We start from the raw sequence: 24126 nt of genomic DNA, 5'->3' as shown, positions 1-24126 counted from the left end.
CTGATTCATAAAGCTGAGCAGAGAGAGAGAGAGAGCCCTCTTCCTGGAAGATTTTGCCCTGAAACCACCAGCCACAGCAAGTGGCGTGGGAGAAAGCTCTCCAACAAAGGACAAAGGGAAGAAGGAGGGATCTGGTGTCCAAAGAGCCAGGGGCGAGCGTCTGAGGCCAAGCCGGAGGTCAGTTACCATGAGATCAGGCCTCACGCGCCACGACTCAAGGAAGGAAACAGGCTGTGCTCCAGAAGATGAGGACATGGGTCAAGAAAGCAGCAGAGACAGGTAATATGATAGTTACTTTTACATATCAGCTTGACGAGGTCACAGGGTACAGCTGACCCTTGAACGACGTGGGTGTTAGGGGTGCCGACCCCCAGACAGTCAGAACTTTGCATATTACTTTACAGTCAGCCTGGGTATCCACGGTTCCGCACCTGGAGATTCAACCAACTGCGCATAGCGTAGGACTGCAGTATTTCTTCTGAAAAAAATCCTCGTATAAGTGGACCTGTGCAATCCAAACCCGGGCACAAGGGTCAGCTGAATTTGGTTAAATGTTATTCTGGGTATATTTATGAGGGTGTTTTGGATGAGATTAACATTTGAATTGGCAGACTGAGTAAAGCAGATTGCCCTCCCTAATGTGGGTGAGCCCCATCCAATCTGCTGAAGGCCTGGGTAGAATAAAAGGCTGAGCAAGAAATAATTCTTTCTCTGTTTTACAGCTGGGACCTCAGTCTTCTGTACTCAGACAGGAATTTCCACCACGGGCTCTCCTGGGTCTCCAGCTACAGATGGGAGATTTCGGGGCTTTTTGGCCTCCATAATCATGTGAGCCACTTCCTTAAAACAAATCTCTCGATTGTTAGACAGATAGATAGATAGGCAGATATCCTATCGATTCTGTTTCTCTGGAGAACCCTGATACAAGTAACCAAGTGGAAGGCAGAAGAGAAGGCCTGTTGAGTGTCTGCGGGGCCTGGCAGGGAGCAGCAGGACAGAGGCCAGGTAAGTTTACTGAGTGGCGTCAGCAAAAGGAATCTCACTGACACCAGGTCGGTACTGCAAAGTCTCCTTTGTGTGGACTTTGGGGCTTCCATTTTTCCAATTCTCTGAGTGCTGGGAGCTGAGGGAGATCCACGTACAAAACCCAAGGCTTGTTACATTTATGGATATCCCATTATTTCCCAAGGCAGGAACCCACAGGACCTCTGAGAACGGGCATGTGTTACCTGCAGACACTGCGACGTGATGCAGTGTCAGCCTGACACACTCACAGCTCGGAGGACACCTTCTTGCTCTACGTTGTTAGAGGATGTGTAGATCTAAGTCCAGTTCCAGCTGCTGTGTAGAGTAACAAGGCCAGGTAAAGGTGAACTTGGGCCAGATGGAGCAGATAGAGAAGGCTGATTTGGTATGTAATACACCTGCTGGGACAGGCTAGCAACTCTCTCCGCTGGAAGGAAGACCCATTTGATACACGGGAGACAGGTAAACACTCACCGTCCAGGGCTCAGCATGGAGGGGATGGTCCCACTGATATGGGGGGAGCGTGTCATCTTCAGAGACCCAGGCAGGCACTGGCAATGGGAAAGTTTGGCATGTGGTAGGTAGCATTCCCCCTCACCCCCCCCCCCCACCTCCTGCACTGGGTTTAGAGAAAAAATTGTCTAACGTGAAGGGTACTGGGAAGCTCACAAGGCCAGGTTAACATGGGAGAAAGCCAGCTCTGAGAACTGGGTCATGCACCTCCTCTGGGCTCTCAGCACCCTGAGCTTACTTACCATATTGTAAGTGCGATTCTAATGATGCCCTGTCAGCCCATCAATGATGAGTCCCTAGGGCCAGGGCCACGCCAGGTATCTTTGTGCTCCTGGTGCCTAGCAGAGTGCTTGGCACACAGTCAGGCTCAGTAAACGTGTGTTGAACCAGCAGGGGATTTGCTGTGGAGTCCCCTGCATAGTGACCCAGAGCTCCTTGCTAAGACCTAGCCTGGCCCTGAGCCTGGATAAGGGTGACCTGCCAACGAGTGGTGGCGTGGAGAACCAGGCCGGCCCTGGGATTCACGACTCTCTGCATGGCTTGTTATTGTCACAGGTTTTATTCTGTCACAAGAACGGGGTTGCTTTGTTTTGATCAAGAATTAGAAATGCATCAACGCTTATGTTTAGAAGGCTCGGCAAGCGACTGTGGTCTGCTTCCGTGTTCGATTCCACCCACGTTGTCTTTCCCAGACAGTGATTTTTCACACGAGTTTTGCCACCCAGAGGAGCGGTGTCACTTACGCCTCCTTCCTCAACTTCAAGTGGAGCCCAGGGCCCAGAGGGTTCTTCTCAAAGTGTTAGTCTGTCACATGGCCCAGGGACACCCCAGAGCCATGTGGACAGGAGCAGGGGGTGGAGCGGGGAGCTGCCAGTGGCCCCAAAGAACAAGGCGGGGGTGGAGCCCGGGTGGACTTGTGGATTCAGTCTCCTGAGCAGGGGAACAGACCTGCTGGAGAAAGCGCTCCCTGCAGAACCAACATACAGGGCGACAAGCTGGCAAGCTCTTGTGAGGTAAAGGCCGTCATCCGAGGTGATGTATCTGCACCCAAAAAAAAAAAAAAAAAAAAAAAAGTATCTGCGCGATGTTTGGCTACAAAGAACCAGCCAAGTGAAATCACTTGTTGTAAAAAATGATGAGGGGCTTGATAATAAGGCATCAGATCTGCTTTTAGCATGGCCACTAATTAAAATGACCAACCCTGAGAACCCACGGGATGTCACCAAATAGAAGTCCCCAACATTTCCATAGGCCACGTGCTTGTGGGTCACCAGGCAGGAGCTACTGCTGCACGTGTGTGACTTTCCAAAGCCCTACAATTAGCGGGAACATGGGGCCACCTCCATTCACCAGTCACGTTCTTAGTTGCAAAAGGAATCCACATCAGCTGGTTTAATTGTTGGGAGGGCTGGAGAAAGAGGCTGAACTCCCAGCTTCTAGGACAGCATTCAGGCCCTCATCAGAGTTAGGCTTACCTACATGGATGCTGAATAATTTTAGATCCCAGGGGAGGCTACATCCCTTTGACTCTCGAAACACAAATCATAGTTACCCTCAGGATGGCCTCAGTATTCTTCGTCGCCTGTCATCTGGGCTTTTCACCAACTGCACTGTCCACATATTGCTTCTTGTCCTAACGCTCTTCCAGGATAGTAGAAAAACCAGGAGAAAAGAATGGAGTTGGGTGTAGGAGGGGAGAGGGGACAGAGCCAGCTGTGCAGTCAGGCCTGGGCATCAGAGATCGTCCTGCCGAGACTGGCACCCCTCCCCCAGCACAGAGAGCCCCGGATTAGCACAGTACGTGCACCTTGAACCGGAGAGACTTCAGGGCATCCCAACCCAAAATAGCTTTAGGCTCGAGGAAGGGTCAGGAGAGCAGGTGTGTGGGCTTCCAGGAGAAGCTCGTTGTTGAGGGCAGACACCTCCTCCTGGTCTTTGGGTGAGTCCCTCTGGGAAAGGAGCTGGCAATTTTTGCTTCTCCTGGGGCGTGCCTTGTGCTTGGCTGTGGTCCTTCAGGGTGGGCTTTCCAGGACAGCCCCTCTCCCCTTGCAGGAGGGAGACTTCGTGGCTTTGGAACCCGACCTGAGGTCCTCTTCTCAGCGGCCAAGGCACCCCAGGCTCAAAGTTGTGGCGACACTCAGGCCGGCATGCAGGTCCTGGGCATTGTGACCTCAGCTGTTCCACACACAGAGAGGTGGGCATCCTGCCCTCACCTCAGCCTGTAACCTGCAGTGGCCTGGTCCCGGGGACCCATTGTGGGGAGGTTGGGAAGTTGAAGAACACTCTGGCCTCCTCCATCATGTCGGCCAAGAGGGCAGAACTGAAGAAAACAAACCTGGTAAAGGAGAAACTTTGCTGGCCAATGTGGGGCCTCTTTGAACTCTCACTGGATGGAGTTGGGAGGTACAGAGAGTCCCCAACGAACCCTCGGCTTTTCTTTCTACCTCTGAGCATGACGTGGCCTCTCAGGCTGGAAGGAGGGTGGGGAATGGACCCCTGGGCTTGGGGTGGGAAGGACCCCCGCCAGGAAAAGGAGCACCGAAGTGCCCCACCCCTATCACGGCCACTCCGGAGCCATGACCCCAGCCAGGCCCGCATCTTACCCGCGTGTTTAAGGCACGCAAGAACCTCATCAGATAAAGGTAATTATCATCCACAATTTACAGACGAGGAAGTGAAGCCTCAGAGAAGCTAAATAACGTGCCTAAGTCAACACAGCTGGTAAGGAGGGCAGCTGAGACCAGAATTCAAGTCTGTCTGTCTACCTCCAAAGTCAATGCTCCTGAAAAAATACTTAGACGGCTTCCTTGAGTTATCTTAAAGTGTCCCCGCCAGCCCTCACCCCCGCCAGCTCCCCAGGGAGAGGGCTGCCTGCCAAACAGGCAGGTGTCACTCATGAGAGGAGTAGAACATGAGAAAATGTGAGTTATCTTGGCTCAGGCGCTGGGGGTATGTGGGCCTGAGCTTAAGCGCAGTTGGACAGGCAGGGTTGGGTGGGTGGAGGGTCCTCCCCAGTCCTGATGCCTGGCAGCCTGAATCCCAGCCTCCTGTCTCTGCAGAACAAGAACTACAAGGCAGTTTGCCTGGAATTGAAGCCAGAGCTGATCAGAGTAAGAAGCTTGTTTGAGGCCATACCGTCAGCCAGACCTGAGACGCATGGGGAGGTGACTTGGAGTCAGGGGTCATTCGCTGTTCCTGGTGGCCAAGACTTGTCCCAGATGCTGGCGGATATATTGAGAGAGAGACAAGCTCTCTGCTCTCAAAGAACAAAGCGGATACCTAAATAAATAAGGAAAAATTCAGCAGTTTTACCTATGATGCAGGGAATTAAAATAGGGAGATGTGACCGGGGGCTGCTGGGGGTTGAGGGCATCAGGAAGGCCTTCCTCTGAGCTGAGAGCTGTAGGACAAGCCTGCGGCCCCTGGAGGGCTGAGGACGAGCGCTGTGGGCAGAAAAAGCAGTGCGCCCAGAGGCCCTGAGATGGGAATGAGTATGTCTGTGGAGGGGACAGAAAGCTGAGGCCCAGTGGGCCAGGAACGGAGTGGAATGAGATGAGCTCAGAGAGGAGAGAAGGATGGAGGAAACTCCTGCACAGGTGAGGCCAGGTTACCTCTGCGCTGACCCAAAGGGAGGAGCAGAAACTCGGGGTCATCCCTCCTGCCTCACCCTCCCACACCTGCAGTTTCCAATATTCTGTGTCTCTGTTTCCAACCAACAGACATATGACTACAAAGGAGCTAAACAAGAAGGGCCATTTACCAAACCAGGAGGGACAAAGGAGCTAAAGGTAGGTGTGTGGACCCAGGAGACAGGAAGTTGGATCAGCACAGTGAACAGGTGGGGCCAACAGAACAACTTCTGCAGCAGGTGAACTGCAGGCATCTACAGTTCTGCTCCAGCCCCTGTGACTCCTTTCCTTCTGGTTCTCTCTATTTTAAAATAATTTCAGACTTACAGAATGTTTTCCAAAAAATGGTACAATGAGTTCTAGTATACCCTTCCCCCAGATTCCCAAATGTTGGCATTTTATCTTGGGTTTTTTTTCTCTCTTTCATATTCACACACCTATATATAACATATATATTTCCTGAACCATCTGCGAGCAAGTGGTTCTCTCAAATTTCGGTATATATTTCCTCAAAACAAGAACACTCTCTTACACAGCCACAGTACAATTATCCAAACATCAAAAGCAGGAAATTAATGTTGATACAGTTCTCACCTACAGCCCTTATTCTAATTTCACCAGTTATCCCACTAATGTCTTTCATAACAAAAGAGAAGATAACTTTTTTGGTCTGGGATCCAATCCAGAATCACACCTTGCATCTAGTTTCCATGTCTCTTCAGTCTTTTTTCATCTGGAACAGTTCTTCGACCTTGTCTTTTGGGACACTGTCATTTTTGATGACAAATCATTTATTTTGTAGAATGACCCTGAATCTGGGTTGTCTGATGCTTCCTCACCATTAGACTTAGGCCATGCATTTTTCGGTGGTCACACCACAGGAGTGAAAGTATGACCTTTTCAAAGTGCATCACATCTGGAGGTACAGGATGTCTGTGTGTCCCACTATCCTATTTTCTTAATAGCATCCTTTCTTTCCTCCCTGCTGGCATCTATCCCTCTGCTCCTCTTTTGGCAATGCCCCAGGATCTTTCCTTTCCTCCTTTTGACCGTTTCCCTTCCATCCAAGACATTTCTTTACTCCTTCTCTACTTTATTTTCTCAGAATGAACTCAGGGAGGTGAGGGAAGAGCTCAAGGAAAAAATGGAGGAGATAAAACAGGTAACAGGATGAGACTTTTCAGCTCACAGAGAAAAAGTGTAGCTTCAAGGAAAATGCAATGCCTAACTTTGAATAGTAAAGAAAATCAGAAATTGCATGGAAAAAGCAATCAAACCAACTGAGCCCACATCCCCTAGAATGCTTAAGTGTCAGCAGCTTAGGTTATCTGTTTCTTACTTGTTTGATGCTTAAACCCAAATTTTGAATGATAAGGGCTCTCTAAGATATCTCATTGATAAGGGTGGGGAGATACAACCTTAGTGACAGAGTGAGAGGGGCTGACCTGGAATTGGGGGGCAGTCAGGGACCAATTCCATTGTCCTAATACTCCTCCCCTGAGCAAGCTGCAGAGCAAGAATCCTCTTCTTGTTTCTCTGATGGAATCACCTATAGCATATTTATGAACAAAGGAAATGCTCAAGCAAGAACGTGTAATTGAAGCTGTGGTCTGAGCTCCACATGGCAGCCTTGCAATGACCAGATCCAAGCTGTGCCAAGGCTGCTGCTGGTGTTGACTTGATGATACACTCACCCTAGTCCCTTCACAGACTCTTGGGAAGAAAGTGGCTTTAGTAGGCCATTATTAGAACATTCCTTAATCTTTATCTAGCTCATTCCAGGGGAGCAGCTGCAGCCCTTAGCTTAAAATGCCTGAAAGACAACTCCACATTCAATAATGTGTTCTTTGCCTTTCTTCCTCACTAGATAAAAGATGTAATGGACCAGGATTTTGAAAAACTCCAGGAATTTGTGGAGATTATGAAGGTAAGCATTTACTGAGTGCCCTCCATGGGCCAGTACCGTACTAGGAATCATGCAAGGAGATGCCAGAGCCTGCCCTACAAGTGCTTACAGCTTAATAAGAGACCCAAACTCTATTGCAAAAAGAATTAAATAACAAGTAAGTACCAAGCTAAATGATGACTGGTTGTCAACTAACCAGGGGTTTAGAGAAGTGAGTAATGAATGCGGGTTGGGGTAACCAGAAAAGTCCTTTTAGAGGAAGTGAGCCTTAAGGTGAGTCTTAAGGCAGCATTGGAAGTTTAATGTGAATCTAACCAAGAGCCCAGTAAGATTATTTTTGAACTCAATAATTACTAAAAGGATCATCTAGATTCTAGAATAGCAGTTTACAGACTTTGGTGGGTTTCAGAATCACCAGGAGCACAAATATAGGAAACAGGGCTCAGGCCCTGTGTTGATGGGGCTGGCCCCCTGGGGTTTTGTTCATGTTCCCCAGGTTGAAGTTTGAGAACAACAAATGCAGAAGCATAAATAGAAAAAAGCATTTATTTATAAATTTTTCAAGAGTTGTAAGGGGGCATTACTTCTACCAGATATTAAAATCATAATGAAGCCAACTTCATAATCAAATTAAGGTGGTACAGCCCAAGGATAACCAGACAAATGAAGAAGCCAACATAGATAATCCTGTAACAGCCTCTCTGCCTGGGATGCACTGAGAATCACTTCTGAGGATTTCTAAAGTCCATTTACCCAGGCCCTGGCCCAGATGAACTGAACAAAAACCTCCAAGTTTGGGCACAGTTGCTGAAAACTCTTAAGTGATTCAGATGCTTGCTCCTGATGAGAACCAGGTCCTTAGCACTTTAGCAGTAGTTATTAACATTGGCTACGTGCTGAAATCACCTGTACTGTGGATTTGAACAGCTCCTCTTTACACCTGGCTGCACCCCATAGCAATTATATCAGAACCTCTTAATATGAGGTCTGCGGACTTCCCTGGAGGTACAGTGGTTAAGAATCCGCCTGCCAGTGCAGGGAACACGGGTTTGATCTCTGGTCCGGGATGATCCCACATTGCGCAGAGTAACTAAGCCCGTGTGCCACAACTACTGAGCCTGCACTCTAGAGCCCTCGAGCCACAACTACTGAGCCCATGCACTGCAGCTACTGAAGTCTGTGCGCCTAGAGCCTGTGCTCTGCAACAAGAGAAGCCACTGCAGTGAGAAGCTCGTGCACCTCAACGAAGAGCAGCCCCAGCTCGCTGCCACTAGAGAAAGCCCACGCACAGTAACAAAGACCCAACACAGCCAAAAATAAATTAAAAAAAAAAAAAAAAGAATGGAGGCAAAAATCAAGACGATACAAGAAATGTTTAACAAAGATCTAGAAGAATTAAAGAACAAACAAACAGAGATGAACAATACAATAACTGAAATGAAAAATACACTAGAAGGAATCAATAGCAAAATAACTGAGGCAGAAGAACAGATAAGTGACCTGGAAGACAGAATGGTGGAATTCACTGCTGTGGAATGGAATAAAGAAAAAAGAATGAAAAGAAATGAAGACAGGCTAAGAGACCTCTGAGACAATATTAAATGCAACAGCATTAGCATTATAGGGGCCCCAGAAGGAGAAGAGAGAGAGAAAGGACCAGAGAAAACATTTGAAGAGATTATAGTCGAAAACTTCCCTAACATGGGAAAGGAAATAGCCACCCAAGTCCAGGAATCACAGAGAGTCCCATACAGGATAAACCCAAGGAGAAACACACCGGAACACATAGTAATCAAATTGGCAAAAATAAAAGACAAAGAAAAATTATTGAAAGCAGCAAGTGAAAATTGACAAATAATATACAAGGGAACTCCCATAAGGTTAACAGCTGATTTCCCAGCAGAAACTCTACAAGCCAGAAGAGAATGGCATGATATATTTAAAGTGCTGGAAAGGAAGAACCTACAACCAAGATTACTCTACCTGGCAAGGATCTCATTCAGATTTGATGGAGAAATCAAAAGTTTTACAGACAAGCAAAAGCTAAGAGAATTCAGCACCACCAAACCAGCTCTAAAACAAATGCTAAAGGAACTTCTCTAAGTGGGAAAAACAAGAGAAGAAAAGGACCTGCAAAAACAAACCCATAACAATTAAGAAAATGGTCATAGGAACATACGTATCGATAACTACCTTAAATGTGAATGGATTAAATGCCCCAACCAAAAGACACAGGCTCACTGAATGGATACAAAACCAAGACCCATATATATGCTGTCTACAAGAGACCCACTTCAGACCTAGGGACACATACAGACTGAAAGTGAGGGGATGGAAAAAGATATTCCATGCAAATGGAAATCAAAAGAAAGTTGGAGTAGCAATACTCATATAAGATAAAATAGACTTTAAAATAAAGAATGTTACAAGAGACAAGGAAGGACACTACATAATCATCAAGGGATCAATCCAAGAAGAAGATATAACAGTTATAAATATATATGCACCCAACATAAGAGCATCTCAATACATAAGGAAACTGCTAACAGCTGTAAAGGAGGAAATCGACAGTAACAGAATAATAGTGGGGGGCTTTAACACCTCACTTACACCAATGGACAGATCATCCAAAATGAAAATAAATAAGGAAACATAAGGTTTAAATGACATGACAGACCAGATAGATTTAGTTGATATTTATAGGACATTCCATCCAAAAACACCAGAATACACTTTCTTCTCAAGTGCACACGGAACATTCTCCAGGATAGATCACATCTTGGGTCACAAATCAAGCCTCAGTGAATTTCAGAAAATTGAAATCATATCAAGCATCTTTTCTGACCACAACGCTATGAGATTAGAAATCAATTACAGGGGAAAAAAAGGTAAAAAACAGAAACACATGGAGGCTAAACAATATGTTACTAAATAACCAAGAGGTCACTGAAGAAATAAAAGAGGAAATAAAAAAATACCTAGACAAATGACAACAAAAACACGACGATCCAAAACGTATGAGATGCAGCAAAAGCAGTTCTAAGAGGGAAGTTTATAGCAATACAAGCCTACCTCAAGAAACAAGAACAATCTCAAATAAACAATCTAACCTTATACCTAAAGGAACTAGAGAAAGAAGAACAAACAAAACCCAAAATTAGCAGAAGGAAAGAAATCATAAAGATCAGAGCAGAAATAAATGAACTAGAAACAAAGAAAACAAGAGCAAAGACCAATAAAACTAAAAGCTGGTTCTTTGAGAAGATAAACAAAACTGATAAACCATTAGCCAGACTCATGAAGAAAAAGAGAGAGAGGACTCAAATCAATAAAATTATAAATGAAAAAGGAGAAGTTACAACAGACACCGCAGAAATACAAAGCATCCTAAGAGACAACTACAAGCAACTCTATGCCAATAAAATGGACAACCTGGAAGAAATGGACAGATTCTTAGAAAGGTATAACCTTCAAAGACTGAGCCAGGAAGAAATAGAAAATACGAACAGACCACTCACAAGTAATGAAATTGAAACTGGCATTAAAAATCTTCCAACAAACAAAAGTCCAGGACCAGATGGCTTCACAGGTGAACTCTATCAAACATTGAGAAAGAGCTAACACCCATCCTTCTCAAACTCTTCCAAAAAATTGCAGAGGAAGGAACACTCCCAAACTCATTCTATGAGGCCACCATCACCCTGATACCAAAACCAGACAAAGATACTACAAAAAGAGAAAATTACAGACCAATATCACTGATGAATATAGATGCAAAACTCCTCAACAAAACACTAGCAAACAGAATCCAACAACACATTAAAAGGATCATACACCATGATCAAGTGGGATTTATCCCAGGGATTCAAGGATTCTTCAATATATGCAAATCAATCAACGTGATACACCATATTGACAAATTGAAGGAGAAAAACCATATGATCATCTCAATAGATGCAGAAAATAGATGCACAAAATTCAATACCCATTTATGATAAAACCACTCCAGAAGGTAACCTACCTCAATATAATAAAGGCCATGTATGACAAACCCACAGCAAACATCATTCTCAATGGTGAGAAACTGAAAGCATTTCCTCTAAGATCAGGAACAAGACAAGGATGTCCTCTCTCCACTATTATTCAACATACTTTTGGAAGTCCTAGCCATGGCAGTCAGACAAGAAAAAGAAATAAAAGGTATACAAATTGGAAAAGAAGAAGCAAAACTGTCACTGTTTGCAGATGACATGATACTATACATAGAGAATCCTAAAGATGCCACCAGAAAACTACTAGAGCTAATCAATGAATTTGGTAAATTTTCAGGATACAAAAGTAATGCACAGATATCTCTTGCATTCCTATACAGTAATGATGAAAAATCTGAAAGAGAAATTAAGGAAACACCCCTATTTACCACTGCAACAAAAAGAATAACATACCTAGCAATAAACCTACCTAAGGAGACAAAAGACCTATATGCAGAAAACTATAAGACACTGATGAAAGAAATTAAAGGTGATACCAACAGATGGAGAGATATACCATGTTCTTAGGTTGGAAGAATCAATATTGTGAAAATGACTATACTACCCAAAGCAATCTACAGATTCAATGCAATCCCCATCAAATTACCAATGGCATTTTTTACAGAACTAGAAGAAAAAATCTTAAAATTTGTATGGAGACACAAAAGACCCCGAACAGCCAAAGCAGTCTTGAGGGAAAAAAACGGAGCTGGAGGAGTCAGACTCCCTGAATTCCGACTATACTACAAAGCTACAGTAATCAAGACAATAGGGTACTGGCACAAAAACAGAAATATAGATCAATGGAGCAGGATAGAAAGCCCAGAGATAAACCCACACACCTATGGTCAACTAATCTATGACAAAGTAGGCAAGGATATACAATGGAGAAAAGACAGTCTCTTCAATAAGTGGTGCTGGGAAAACTGGACAGCTACATGTAAAGGAATGAAATTAGAACACTCCCTCACACCATGCACAAAAATAAACTCAAAATGGATTAGAGACCTAAATGTAAGATCAGACACTATAAAACCCTTAGAGGAAAACATAGGAAGAACAATCTTTGACATAAATATCAGCAACAACTTTTTTGACCCCCCCTCCTAGAGCAATGGAAATAAAAACAAAAAGAACCAAATGGGACCTAATGAAACTTAAAAGCTTTTGCAAAGCAAAGGAAAGTACAAACAAGGTGAAAAGACAACCTTCAGAATGGGAGAAAATATTTGCAAACAAATCAACCGACAAAGGATTAATCTCCAAAATATATAAAGAGCTCATGCAGCTCAATATTTAAAAAAACAAACAACACAATCCAAAAATGGGCAGAAGACCTAAATAGATATTTCTCCAAAGAAGACGCATGAAAAGCTGCTCAACATCACTAATTATTAGAGAAATGCAAATCAAAACTACAATGAGGTATCACCTGACACCAGTTAGAATGGGCATCATCAGAAGATCTACAATCAACAAATGCTGGAGAGGGTGTGGACAAAAGGGAACCCTCTTGCACCTTTGGTAGGAATGTAAATTGATACAGCCACTATGGAGAACAGTATGGAGGTTCCTTAAAAAACTAAAAATAGAATTACCATATGACACAGCAATCCCACTACTGGGCATATAGCCAGAGAAAACCATAATTCAAAAAGACACATGCACCCCAGTGTTCATTGCAGCACTATTTACAATAGCCAGGACATGGAAGCAACCTAAATGCCCAGCGACAGACAAATGGGTAAAGAAGATGTGGTACATATATACAATGGAATATTACTCAGCCATAAAAAGGAACAAAATTGGGTCATTTTTAGAGACATGGATGAATCTAGAGACTGTCATACAGAGTGAAGTCAGAAAGAGAAAAACAAATATATATTAATGCATATATGTGAAACCTAGAAAAATGCTACAGATGAACCGGTTTGCAGGGTAGAAATAGAAAGAGATGTAGAGAAGAAATGTATGGACACCAAGGGGGGAAAATGGTGGGGGGGGAGGGATAATTTGGGAGACTGGGACTGACATCTATGCACTGCTATATATAAAGTATATAACTAATAAGGACCTACTGTATAGCACAGGGAACTCTTCTCAATACTCTGTAATGACCTATATGGGAAAATAATTTTAAAAAGAGTGGATATATGTATAGGTTTAACTGATTCACTTTGCTGTACAGCAAAAACTAACACAACATTTTAAATCAATTATACTCCAATAAAGATTAATTTAAAAAAAAGAATATTGCCTGACTATGTAAGGGAAAAGCTTAACTCAGTTAACACTATAAACTGAAATAGTATATAAAGTGAATTATAAAAGTAATGTATTTAACTGGATGGTCTAAATATAATTACAATGGAAGAAATCACAAAGGAAATATTGTTAATGTTTAACAATACAAAAAAATTAAAAATTATAACAGAAAAGCACCATACACGGAGTGAAAAAGTAAGCAACAGTTTTGGAGAAATAATTTTCCACAAATATGATAGACATAGAAAAAACCTTTTTATCTGTAACATACAAAGCTCACACAAATCAATAAGAACCAACTAGGAAAATGGGCAAAGAGTATATGTGAACAATCCACAGAGGGGAATATTACTAAAAAGCAATAAATATATTAACAAGTTTTACCTCATGAGTAATCAAATAACTGCAAATGAAAACAATACTTAGATAATTGGCACATTCAAATAAGCCAAGTTGTAATTTATGACAATTATAAAGCAAGATAGGAATGCTCTTGTACTGCTGATTGGAGTACAAGTTTGTACAAAACTAAAAAGGAATTAGACAATAGGTATCAAAAATATCAAAACTCCACGACTTATCAACTCCTTGACTTCTCAGAATTTAACCTATGAGAATAATCAGAAATGCCAGCATGGGTATATATAAAAAGAAGTTCATCACAGGATTATTTATAATAGCAAAAAATTGTAAACAACCACAATTTTCAAAAGTAAAGGAATAGCCAAAAGAAGTACGATACATCTATATAATGAAAATTCACTATAGGAGACAGAATTTAGAAAGAATACTTTTAATGAGAAGTAAAAAAGCAAGATGCAAGTAATATATACAGGCTGACCTCAACAGGTGAAAAGAAATTGGTAAGTAAATATATAGAAAAAAGACTGGAAAGAAATATACCAAAAGGGTTAATTGCTGTTATTGAAAGGTGATGAGATTAATTTTTTCTTTTATATTCCTCTGTATTGTCCAAATTTTCTGCAAAGGGCATGTCTTATTTCTATATCAAAATGCAAACACAGTAAGTGTTTTGTTAGTGGGTAGGACTGGGTATCACAAGGCACAAAGGAGGCTATTTCGGGCACGGGAACAGCTTGCACACAGCATGGAAGCAGGATGAACGCGAAGCTTCTCACAGTCAGTGGGGAGATCGGTCATAAAAGAGGGATCACTGGGGGAAACTGTGAGAAATAAAATGGAATGGGCACAAAGGCGGTGGATAATGAAGGCTTCTGAAAGACAGGCAGACAGGTTGGGACTTGGTCGTGGAAGCAGTAAGAGGCCCCTGGAGATTCTTAATCAAAGAACATGCTAGGAGCAGCACTTCAGAAAGCTGAGCTGGCAGCTGCTTGCAAGGTGGCCTGGGGGCGCCGGGGGAGTCGGTGGGGGCCTTCTGGAGCAAGAATATCAAACTGGAAGCCGCATCTCCGATCAAGGTGAAGAAAGCTGGACCAAGTGTAGAAACAGAAGAAAAAGGGTAAATCTGAAAGATGCAGCGAAGGAAAAATAACATTCTTGGTGACTGATTCAGTATAAAGAATGAAGGAGAGGCAAGCGTGCATGATAACACCAAAGTTTTAATCCGGACGATTAGAAAAAAGTGGTGACAGTGACAGGCTAGTTGGGAAGCAGCTAATTTAGAAGAGAAAGTGAAGAGGTCAGTTTGGAACATGATGAGTTTGAAGTGATGGTGAGACTTTTAAGAATATGGGACGTTTTGACTCTGACGTTTTGGACCCGGGGGAATATTGACTTCAAGGATATTTGACTTTATTTACAAATACAAATGTCTTATTCAAAATGTATACGAACATCTTAAAATGCTTTTCAAGAAGATATTTTTTGGAAATCATTTCCATCCTGACGGTGTAATTCCTTGATCAATTTTCTACCCCAGATCAGTAAACTATCCCCAGATCTTTCACTTTTTATTAAAATGGTTTTCCTTGAAGCAAATTACTTTTCATTTATATTTTGTGATATTCAATCCAACCCTGTTTTTGTCCTTAACAGATATTGTCACTAATACTGTCACCATCTTAGAAGTTCTTTGTGACCACTATTTCTATCCAATTTTTCCAGGTCAAATTTTACAGATCTAAAATTTGCCAAGAAGATTTTATTATTATTTCAGTTCTTAATAATAAATGTGAGGTGCCATTTGAGCTACTGTCTACTTTATTTTGCGTTGACCATTTCTGCCAGGAGTTGGGTAAAATATGGAACAAACGCAGATACACAGGATCTACGTACATGGCAGGGCTCAAAACACTGGTGTCAGAAACGTCTTTGGGGGGGAGGTCATGGGGTTTGTTTTCTTTTTATAAATTTATTTACTTTATCTATTTATTTTTGGCTGTGTTGGGTCCTTGCTGCTGTGCACGGGCTTTCTCTAGTTGCGGCGAGCGGGGGCTACTCTTCGTTGTGGTGCGTGGGCTTCTCATTGCGGTGGCTTCTCTTGTTGTGGAACACAGGCTCCAGGAGTGTGGGGCTCAGTAGCTGTAGCTCGCAAGCTCAGTAGTTGTGGCTCATGGGCTCTAGAGCGCAGGCTTAGTAGCTGTGGCACACGGACTTAGTTGCTCTGTGGCACACGGACTTAGTTGCTCTGTGGCATGTGGGATCTTCCCGGACCAGGGCTCGAACCTGTGTCCCCTGCATTGGCAGGTGGATTCTTAACCACTGCGCCACCGGGGAAGATTGCATAGGCATTGAACCAAGGCAGATGAGGGTTTTATTCAAGTGTGAGATCAGGTAAAATAGATCCTGGCCTCTGACTCACATGGAGACTTTGGACAAGCCCCCAATGACTCTGCCTGTGCTTCAGCTTCACTATGGAATGGGTGAGGTCACAGGGAGGGGTGGCACATGTCAGGCACATCCTGATGAGCCACCCTACCCAGGGCTGGTGAGGATTCTTAAGGAAGTAAGATGCTGCGGTGGTCTCTGAGTGGTTTGCAGAGTGAGGCAGGAAAAGGGACTTCAAAAGCCCTTCATGATGATGATTTTAGCTTTGAATTCTCTCTTGAAGGAAATGCAAAAGGATGTGGATGAGAAGATGGATGTTTTAATAAATATACAGAAGAATAGCCAGCTGTGAGTGTAACCTGCACCCGTCTCTCCTCAACCCTAAAGAATCTCCTCCCTTCGCTTTGCGAAGTGTCCTCAGGGTTCAGTGGACTCCCAGACCCTTCAAGGAGCTCTCTTGGTTTCTCTTCCCCAGTGGCTTGTAGTCAAGGCCTTCCACGGCCAACCATGCTACCGGTTATCTCCTTTCCTGTTGAAAATTATCTCCCCAGTTCTGCCCCTCCCTGACTCCCCAGTCCTCTCAGGAGAGGACCAAAGGAGCAGCAAGAACTCAGGCTGATAGGAAAGATGGACACAGACCCACAGATCCGGCGGAAGAAAATGGATGGAGCTGATGGAGTACCACTTTCCCTTCACAAAAAGATGACGGCACTACAACAACCAAAAAAAGATCCAATGGATTCCCTTCACCAATGTGATACCTGCTGTGTAATGAAGCCCTCCCTGCCCCTGCCCCAGTGTTACACCCCTGGGTTTCTGTTCCCCCCGACCTCCCCTGGGCTCTCTCACTCTCTTACCTCTTGCTGTAAAGCACTGGTTCCACTCCTCTCCTGGCCCCAGGATGCCTCCCTAGTCTTGAGTCCTCTCTGGGGTCTTGCCCTATAGGCCTGGGGTGATTCCGAAACCATGACCAAGTAGGACTCAACCCTGGATGCACCTGTTCCCAAGTGCAACTGTATTGTTCTGTCCTTTCCTATAGCAAGACCTGATGAGGTGCCCAGCAGCCTGGCCATCTTGGACCAGGGAAAAATGATCTTTCTGGTGCCGTTTCTGTCCTCCACAGGAGAAATGTTTGTTGTGTGCCCCAAAGAACAACTACAATCAGCGGTAGGTAGATCCATGGAAGCCCCTTATCTCAGTCCGGTGCCCCGTCCTCCCAAAGGCAGTGTGCTCAGGGGTGCATTCCCATCAAATCTCACCCGTGGTTATGGTTATGCAGGCTCTGCCCCACATCACATCCACTCAGTCTTAGAGGACGTGGCACAGGAAGGAGGACTTGCTTAGCCCAGCCTGGAGGCTGCTGCCTAGAGGCCCCCGTGGAGTGGAGGGTGCCTTGCCAGCTGCTGAGCTGACCTTGCCTCAGGCTCCTGACTTTCTCCCCATATAACAGGCAACTTCCATACCAGGCCTGGGCATCCTTTTCACCCTCGGCATCTGGACTTGCTTTCTGATTTATCTGTGCTTCAACTCCTGTGTGACTGAGGACGTAGTTCCAACTTAGTGTCACCGCAGGACCTATGAGTGGCTCCGGTTCAGCCTCTCCCCACTCCTTGAGCTGCACAGCAAATGCCTGCTGCCCTCTTGCATACCACCCTGCCCTTGTCTCCCTCTACCCAGAGAGTAAAATCTTCATTTAAAGCCGAAGCGGGAGTCAAAGCGTTGAATATCAGCCTGAAACTTGAGTGTGCAAGGAGTGTCACTGTTTTGGATTGAAATCAGTGTATTTCAGACTCCAACCTCCCTTCTTGCTTCCTGATGGTTTAGTGGAAAATTCTTCAGGTCATCCTTAGGGTCTTCCTAAGGATGATCCTTCCCCCCTCATCCCTGCTTCCCTCCTCTTTACCTGGTTCTGAAAATGTCCCAGGTCAAAAGAGAGGAAGGGAGGCCCTGAAGATATCAGATGCCATTCTGCGTGATCCCAGAAGTGTGCGTGTGAGTGTGTGTGTGTGTGTGTGCACGCACACGCGCGTGTATGTTGGGCAATGGGAGGAACCCCCGGGCCCAGGGTCTTGACCACTGGACTGCCGGGGAATTCCCACACGTGCCAGTTTTAAGAACTAAGACAAGGTCATCAAGGACACAGGGCTGTCAGGATCAGTTGAAGTGCTGAGTCTTTTTTTTGTGCAAATGATCGTGCACTGCTAATCAAGCCCCCAAGGACTGGTGGCAGTGGTCTCTACAGTCCCTGCCCCTTGACCCTTTCCAAGCTCCCCCGTGCCCCAGTTCCATGTCATCCAACTCAGAGGCAGCAGAAGGACGACACTGTGTGTTGGGGCGGGGGGGATAGTTCTGCCTGGCTGTCATGTCTGCCCTTGGGAATGGATGTTTGGGGAGCCACAGCCTGCCATTCCTGCCAATGTGCTCTTGGGCCAGCTTTGCTGGTGAGCTTGTGCTTTTTCTGTAGGTCTCAATGTCATGTCATCTGGAAGGGAATTATACTTAACCTTGTGTCTTCTCCCAAAGATGCTATTCCTGTCCCGCGTACAGAGCCTCTTGGGGGGCATTGGCCTGACCTGGGCCACCATTTCTGCTTTGTGCTGCAGCATCCAATTGATCCAAGCAAGGTGGACAGGCAACTCAACTTGCCCAATCGATTTCTTTCCCTGGGAATTTGAAATTGGAATTTGGTGAGACTCAGCTGGCCCCCAGAACTGGACTTATAATTGGGAGCTGAAGAGGCCTCTGCCACCATTGGCCAAAGACGCAGATCTACAGGAAAAATAAATAAATCGCTTTGCAGAGAGAGAAGAATGAAACAGAGGGACTGAGAGAAGTGGAGACTCGTGCAGTTCCGCAGAGGGAGCTAGGAGAGCCACTGTCTGGCTCAGGCCCTGCTGGGCTGGTGCTGGCCCCTGCCTTGGCTTCATGAGAGCCTCTGGACCCTTGGACCGAGGTGCACATTTCTGTTTAAGCAGAGTGGCTTTCTGTTACTACCTAATAAGCCTGAGCTGAGGCCCCACGGTTAGAAGGAATGTCAGAGATTGGTCAAATCTCTTCAATTTACAGTGAGGATTCTGAGGCCCAGAGAGGTGCAGTGAGGTGCCCTCAGGCACACAGCCCATTTGTAGCAAAGCCAGGACCAGAACCCAGGTTTTCTGACTCCTGGGCCAGTGCTCTATGGCTCTCTGGGGCTAGCTGTATTTCCAAGGGCAATAAGATGAGATAGAAGGCAGTCAGCTGGATCTGGACATGAATCAGTGGCGTGGTCGCAGGTAAGTCACTTCACCTCTCAGACTGCTTTTCCATCTGGAACGTGGGCATAACCACACCTAATTCAAAGGGGGTGAAGAGGGCATAACCACACCTAATTCAAAGGGGGTGTAATGAGAGTTAGATGAGAGCACATGCAGAGGAATTCAATTCTTTAAAAAAATTGCTCTGAGAACAATGATGATGAGGTCAGAACTGCGTTTTTCAGATTAAAAGGCTTCAATTCTCCATCCCGCCTCCAGTCAGAACCAGGTCTGCAATAAAATGAATTTTGATCTACTCTGATTTTAAAAAATAAATGTTCTGAGAGGAGGAAGGATGTGTATATTAGGAAATCAATCAACAAGAAATTATAAAAATGGTATGGGGATTGGGACTGCCTGTTCTAGAGTACAGAGTGGTCCCTTGTAACACAGCATCCCACCCTGTAACCTCGGTGTCTGATTCCAGCAGAGTGAGGGGTAAGTGGCTCACCCTAGCTCATGCACAGGTAACAGGTGCTGCAGCCCCAGGCCCTGACTCAAGCAGTCACCAGAGAAACAAGAGGGTGCGCATTTGGCAGCCATTAGGCAGGCAGGGCTGGGCCCAGGAGGAGGCCAGGCTGTGTCATCCATTCCCATCACTGCCCTGGGCCCTGGCATGACCCCCACTCACAGCTTCCCTTCTCTCGGTCACAGGCCGCAGCCAGCCCCAAAAGGTGGGTGAGGATGGGCTCAGGTGTCCACCACCACAGATGGGAGCCCCATCTCTCTCAGATGCAACAGGTCTGAGTATATCCATTTCCATGACAATGGGTTACCCACCCATCTTCCTAAGGGGAGTTGCCCTGTCTGGCTCCAGGGACCCCTAGAGCCTCCCTGAACCCCCTTCAGTGTTTGAAAGGTCATTTACCCTCCTATACGTGTGATCAATGGGACTCTTTGGTACTTCCCTCTATATTAGATCAAAACACAACCAAACAGAAATCAAATCTCACTTCTGGGGCTTCCCTGGTGGCGCAGTGGTTGAGAGTCCGCCTGCCGATGCAGGGGACACGGGTTTGTGTCCCGGTCTGGGAAGATCCCACATGCCGCAGAGTGGCTGGGCTCGTGAGCCATGGCCGCTGAGCCTGCGCGTCCGGAGCCTGTGCTCCGCAACGGGAGAGGCCACAACAGTGAGAGGCCCGCGTACCAGAAAAAAAAAAAAAACTCACTTCTGGAGAATGAACAATGAGTCTGAAAGCCCAACCCCAATTCCAACTCTAGAGAACTAAGAAGGTGAAGAATATGCCTTCAGCAGGTGATGGAGCAGAATGGTGCAAGGTTCTGCCCACCTGACACTTTTTTATCAATATCAGCTTTTAAACATGACCAAGAAGGTTTTTTTTTCTTTTTTTTATGGATGATGAGTTTGTGGGGAGATGAGCGACTCCAATATGAGTCTAATCCATACAATATTTCTGAGGGCAATTAAGTGATACATATCAGATGCTTTAAAAGATGGGAAAAACTTACAGATGGTCACTAGGATTTAGTTATAAGGATACTCATCATGGAGTCATTTATGATATATATATTTAAAAATCAGAAACAACATAAGTGGACACCAGTTGGTTAAATAAATTGTGGCACATCTATAAAATGGAATGCTCCACTGATATTAAGAATAATATGTTGTTGAAATATATTTAATGCCATCAAGAGACGTTAATGATATAATGTTAAATGAAAAAAAGCAAGTTATGAAATAAAGTATAAACCCATTTTTGGTAAAAAATGTGGTGTGTGTGTGTGTGCACATAGGGAGGCCTGCATGAACTGAAAAGACTTAGAAGGATATATACAAGAATAGAAAAACAGCAGTGGTTTTCTCTAAGTAGTAGGATTATGACAATTTATGTCATACTTTGTGCCTATCTATAATCTCTAAAGTTTCTACAAGGAACATGCATTGTTTGTATAATAAAACTAATAACATTTTTCTTTTTTTAAGGAAGAGAAACGTGGCCCAGGAAGGACCCTTACGAACAAAGTCAGGTGAGATCTCCCCAAATCCTTTCTGATGGGAAGCACCTTGGACCTTTCTCTTTCCTGGGAGTGGCCAGTGAAGTCATGCCCTGGCTATGTGTTCATCCAGAGGAAGGGGACGAATTAACACCACTAAAAGGACAATTTAAAAGGACAATAGAAAACAAAATGAAAATGGCTTTATGTTTTTACCCATGAGTGACACTTATTCGACACGTATTCTCCCACCACTGCTACCAGGGGTCTCTGCACACTCCTCTCTCCTCTGAGGGATTACAGTGGTCTGGAGTAGAGAAGGAGCCCCTGCAGTCTATCCCCAACAAGCCAAACTTGTCCTTTTAGAATGTCACTTAGATCTCGTTGCTCTTATGCTCAGAACTTCCAGTGTTCGCCCATTTCTCTCAGAGCAAAGTCCAAAGTTGATGCTTGCAATGCCCTGTGGCATCAACCCTGCTACCTTCACACTCACATACTATTCTCCCCCTTACTTTCTGGGCTCTAGCCACACTGGCTTCTTTGTTCTTCTTCACACATACCGTGTACACTCTTGCCTCAGGGCCTTTGCACTCACAGACATTCCTGCCCATTTCCTCAACTATCCGTGTGGCCGTCACCTCAAAGTTACCTTCCCTGTGGCACTTTCCCCATCTGTACAAACAACAATATCCCCACCTCCAGCGTTCCTTATCCTCTTTACTCTGCTTTATTTTCCTCTCCAACTCACTTAGCACCAACTTACATACTATCCATTTCACTTGTTGTGGTCTGTCTTCTTCTGCTCGGATGTGAGTTCCTTGAGAGCAGAGATTGTGTTTCTGTCACTGCTCTACGGCAGGGCCCAGGGCAGTGCCAAGTGCATAGCAGGGAGTTGACAGGGACTTGCTGAACGGACACATGAGTATAAAGATATTTGCCATGTACTGGGCACTGCAGGCTCTGCACTAAGATCTTCACCTGCACTGTTTCATTTTATTCTTATGATTACCCCCATGAAATCATTCTGTCTGTCTTTCTATGAAGTCATTTAAATGGTCATCCTCCCTATTTTGTATAGGATGAAACAGGCTCAGAGAGAGAAGGTAATGAAAGTAATCTGTCCGAGGTCACAGAATAAGTGGCAGAGCTGGAGTTTGAACTCGAGCATTCTGATGTCAGAATCTCCCCGTGTGTTCCTGGGCCAGCAGCATTGGCATTACCTGGGGGCCTGTTAGAAATGCAGAGTCTCAGGCTATATGCCAGACCTACTGAATCAGGACCTGCATTTTAACAAGACTTCTCAGGTGACTCCAGTGTCCACTGTAGTCTGAGAAGCAGTGCTCTATGCTGGGCCAGCAGGTGTATGGAAGATAGGGGGCTTCATTGAGCAAGGGGCTGCCACAGTTTGGGTTAGTGGCCTTGGGTTCTTTACCCCTGTGGATGGTTCTCCTGCCCGCTACCCTTCGACCCAGGAGCTCTTTAGTATCTGCCGGGCTTTGGGGGGAGCCAACGTTTGTGATGAGGAGGGAAAACTCAATGCCAACCTCTGTTCAGGAGCCAGTCCTGCTGTGGGCACTGTTGCTTCTCTTTCTTAGAGACAGGCCTCTCAGCTCACTCAGGGAAAACCAGACCTGTGCCTCTTAAAAGCATGTGAGAGAACCCATTGGCATCAGAGATGCAGCACTAAGACTGGAGGAGAAGCTAGTTCCACTTGACACTTAGGCACTCGGGCCAGGGAGGTTGTTAAAACAGAAACAAAACGTACTGTCAGGGCTTCCCTGGTGCCGCAGTGGTTGAGAGTCCGCCTGCCGATGCAGGGGACACGAGTTCGTGCCCCGGTCCGGGAAGATCCCACATGCCGCGGAGCGGCTGGGCCCGTGAGCTGTGGCCGCTGAGCCTGCACGTCCGGAGCCTGTGCTCCGCAGCGGGAGAGGCCACAGCAGTGAAAGGCCCATGTACTGCAAAAAAAAATAATAAAAAAATACCTACTGTCAATTAAATTATTAATGCCTGGGAGCCCACCCTGACATCTATTTTTATCACTGAGCGCCACCTTCAGTCTTGACATTCATGAAGAGTGGGCCTGGAATAAAACCAGAAACCCACCCTTCCAGCCTCTCCCAAGCCCATTCAAAACAAGAGTAAACATAAATGTAAACCCAAGTATGTAAAAACCGACTATGAAAACGGACCAGCAGAGGGCGCTGTGACCCCATCAGTCCCTGCCCCACTGACCTCTCCAGAAGGAAAAGCTGCAAAGACACAAGGAAGGAAATCACACAAGTTTAGGGGTCTGGGTCCTGGGTCCCACCCCGGCTTCATCTTTGGAATCTTGTGGGAGCCCAGGACACCTGACACCTCTGATCTGTGCCCACCGGCAAGCCAGTGGTCACCCACATAGGGATCGGTTCCAAAAGGCCACCGCCCAGTCTGGCATTTGGGATTCACAATGAAGTGACTTTCCTTTACTCCCTTATTTACTTAACCAGCATTGGTCGAGCACCTGCTGAGCCAGGCACAGGGCTAGACCATGCAATTTTCCCAAAAAGTGGTGCCATAACAATCGTTAGATTCTAAGGCTAGCCCCCTAAAGACTTTCAAATCTTTAATATAGAGAAGAGAGAACTAGTGAGATTATTTTCTGTTCTAGGGTCAGAGGAAAGAAATAGGGGAAGGGCAGTGTGGAGGAGAGGAAAGAAAGTGTGGGAAGAGCGAGGGGACCCCGGGGAAGAGGAAGGCAGTTTGGCTTCCAACCC

General features: G+C 45.3%; 1 protein-coding gene across 1 annotated transcript; it reads left to right on the top strand.

Annotated features, from left to right (window-relative positions):
- The first annotated feature begins 3766 nt into the window (after positions 1-3766).
- On the top strand, positions 3767-17819 carry TEX35 (testis expressed 35). Its single transcript, XM_029230451.1, has 9 exons — positions 3767-3877; positions 4599-4649; positions 5259-5327; positions 6274-6330; positions 7036-7095; positions 16402-16466; positions 16694-16886; positions 17242-17285; positions 17569-17819. The coding sequence occupies exons 1-9, from the start codon at positions 3839-3841 to the stop codon at positions 17627-17629; spliced, it is 639 nt and encodes a 212-aa protein (XP_029086284.1). The 5' UTR covers positions 3767-3838; the 3' UTR covers positions 17630-17819.
- Positions 17820-24126: the final 6307 nt, after the last annotated feature.

The sequence above is a fragment of the Monodon monoceros genome, unplaced genomic scaffold, assembly GCF_005190385.1.
Source record: "Monodon monoceros isolate NGI ecotype Baffin Bay Population unplaced genomic scaffold, NGI_Narwhal_1 Super_Scaffold_18, whole genome shotgun sequence".
Classification (NCBI taxonomy): Eukaryota; Metazoa; Chordata; class Mammalia; order Artiodactyla; family Monodontidae; genus Monodon; species Monodon monoceros.
Note: the sequence above shows the minus strand (reverse complement) of the source record. Positions and strands in the feature narration are given on the sequence as shown.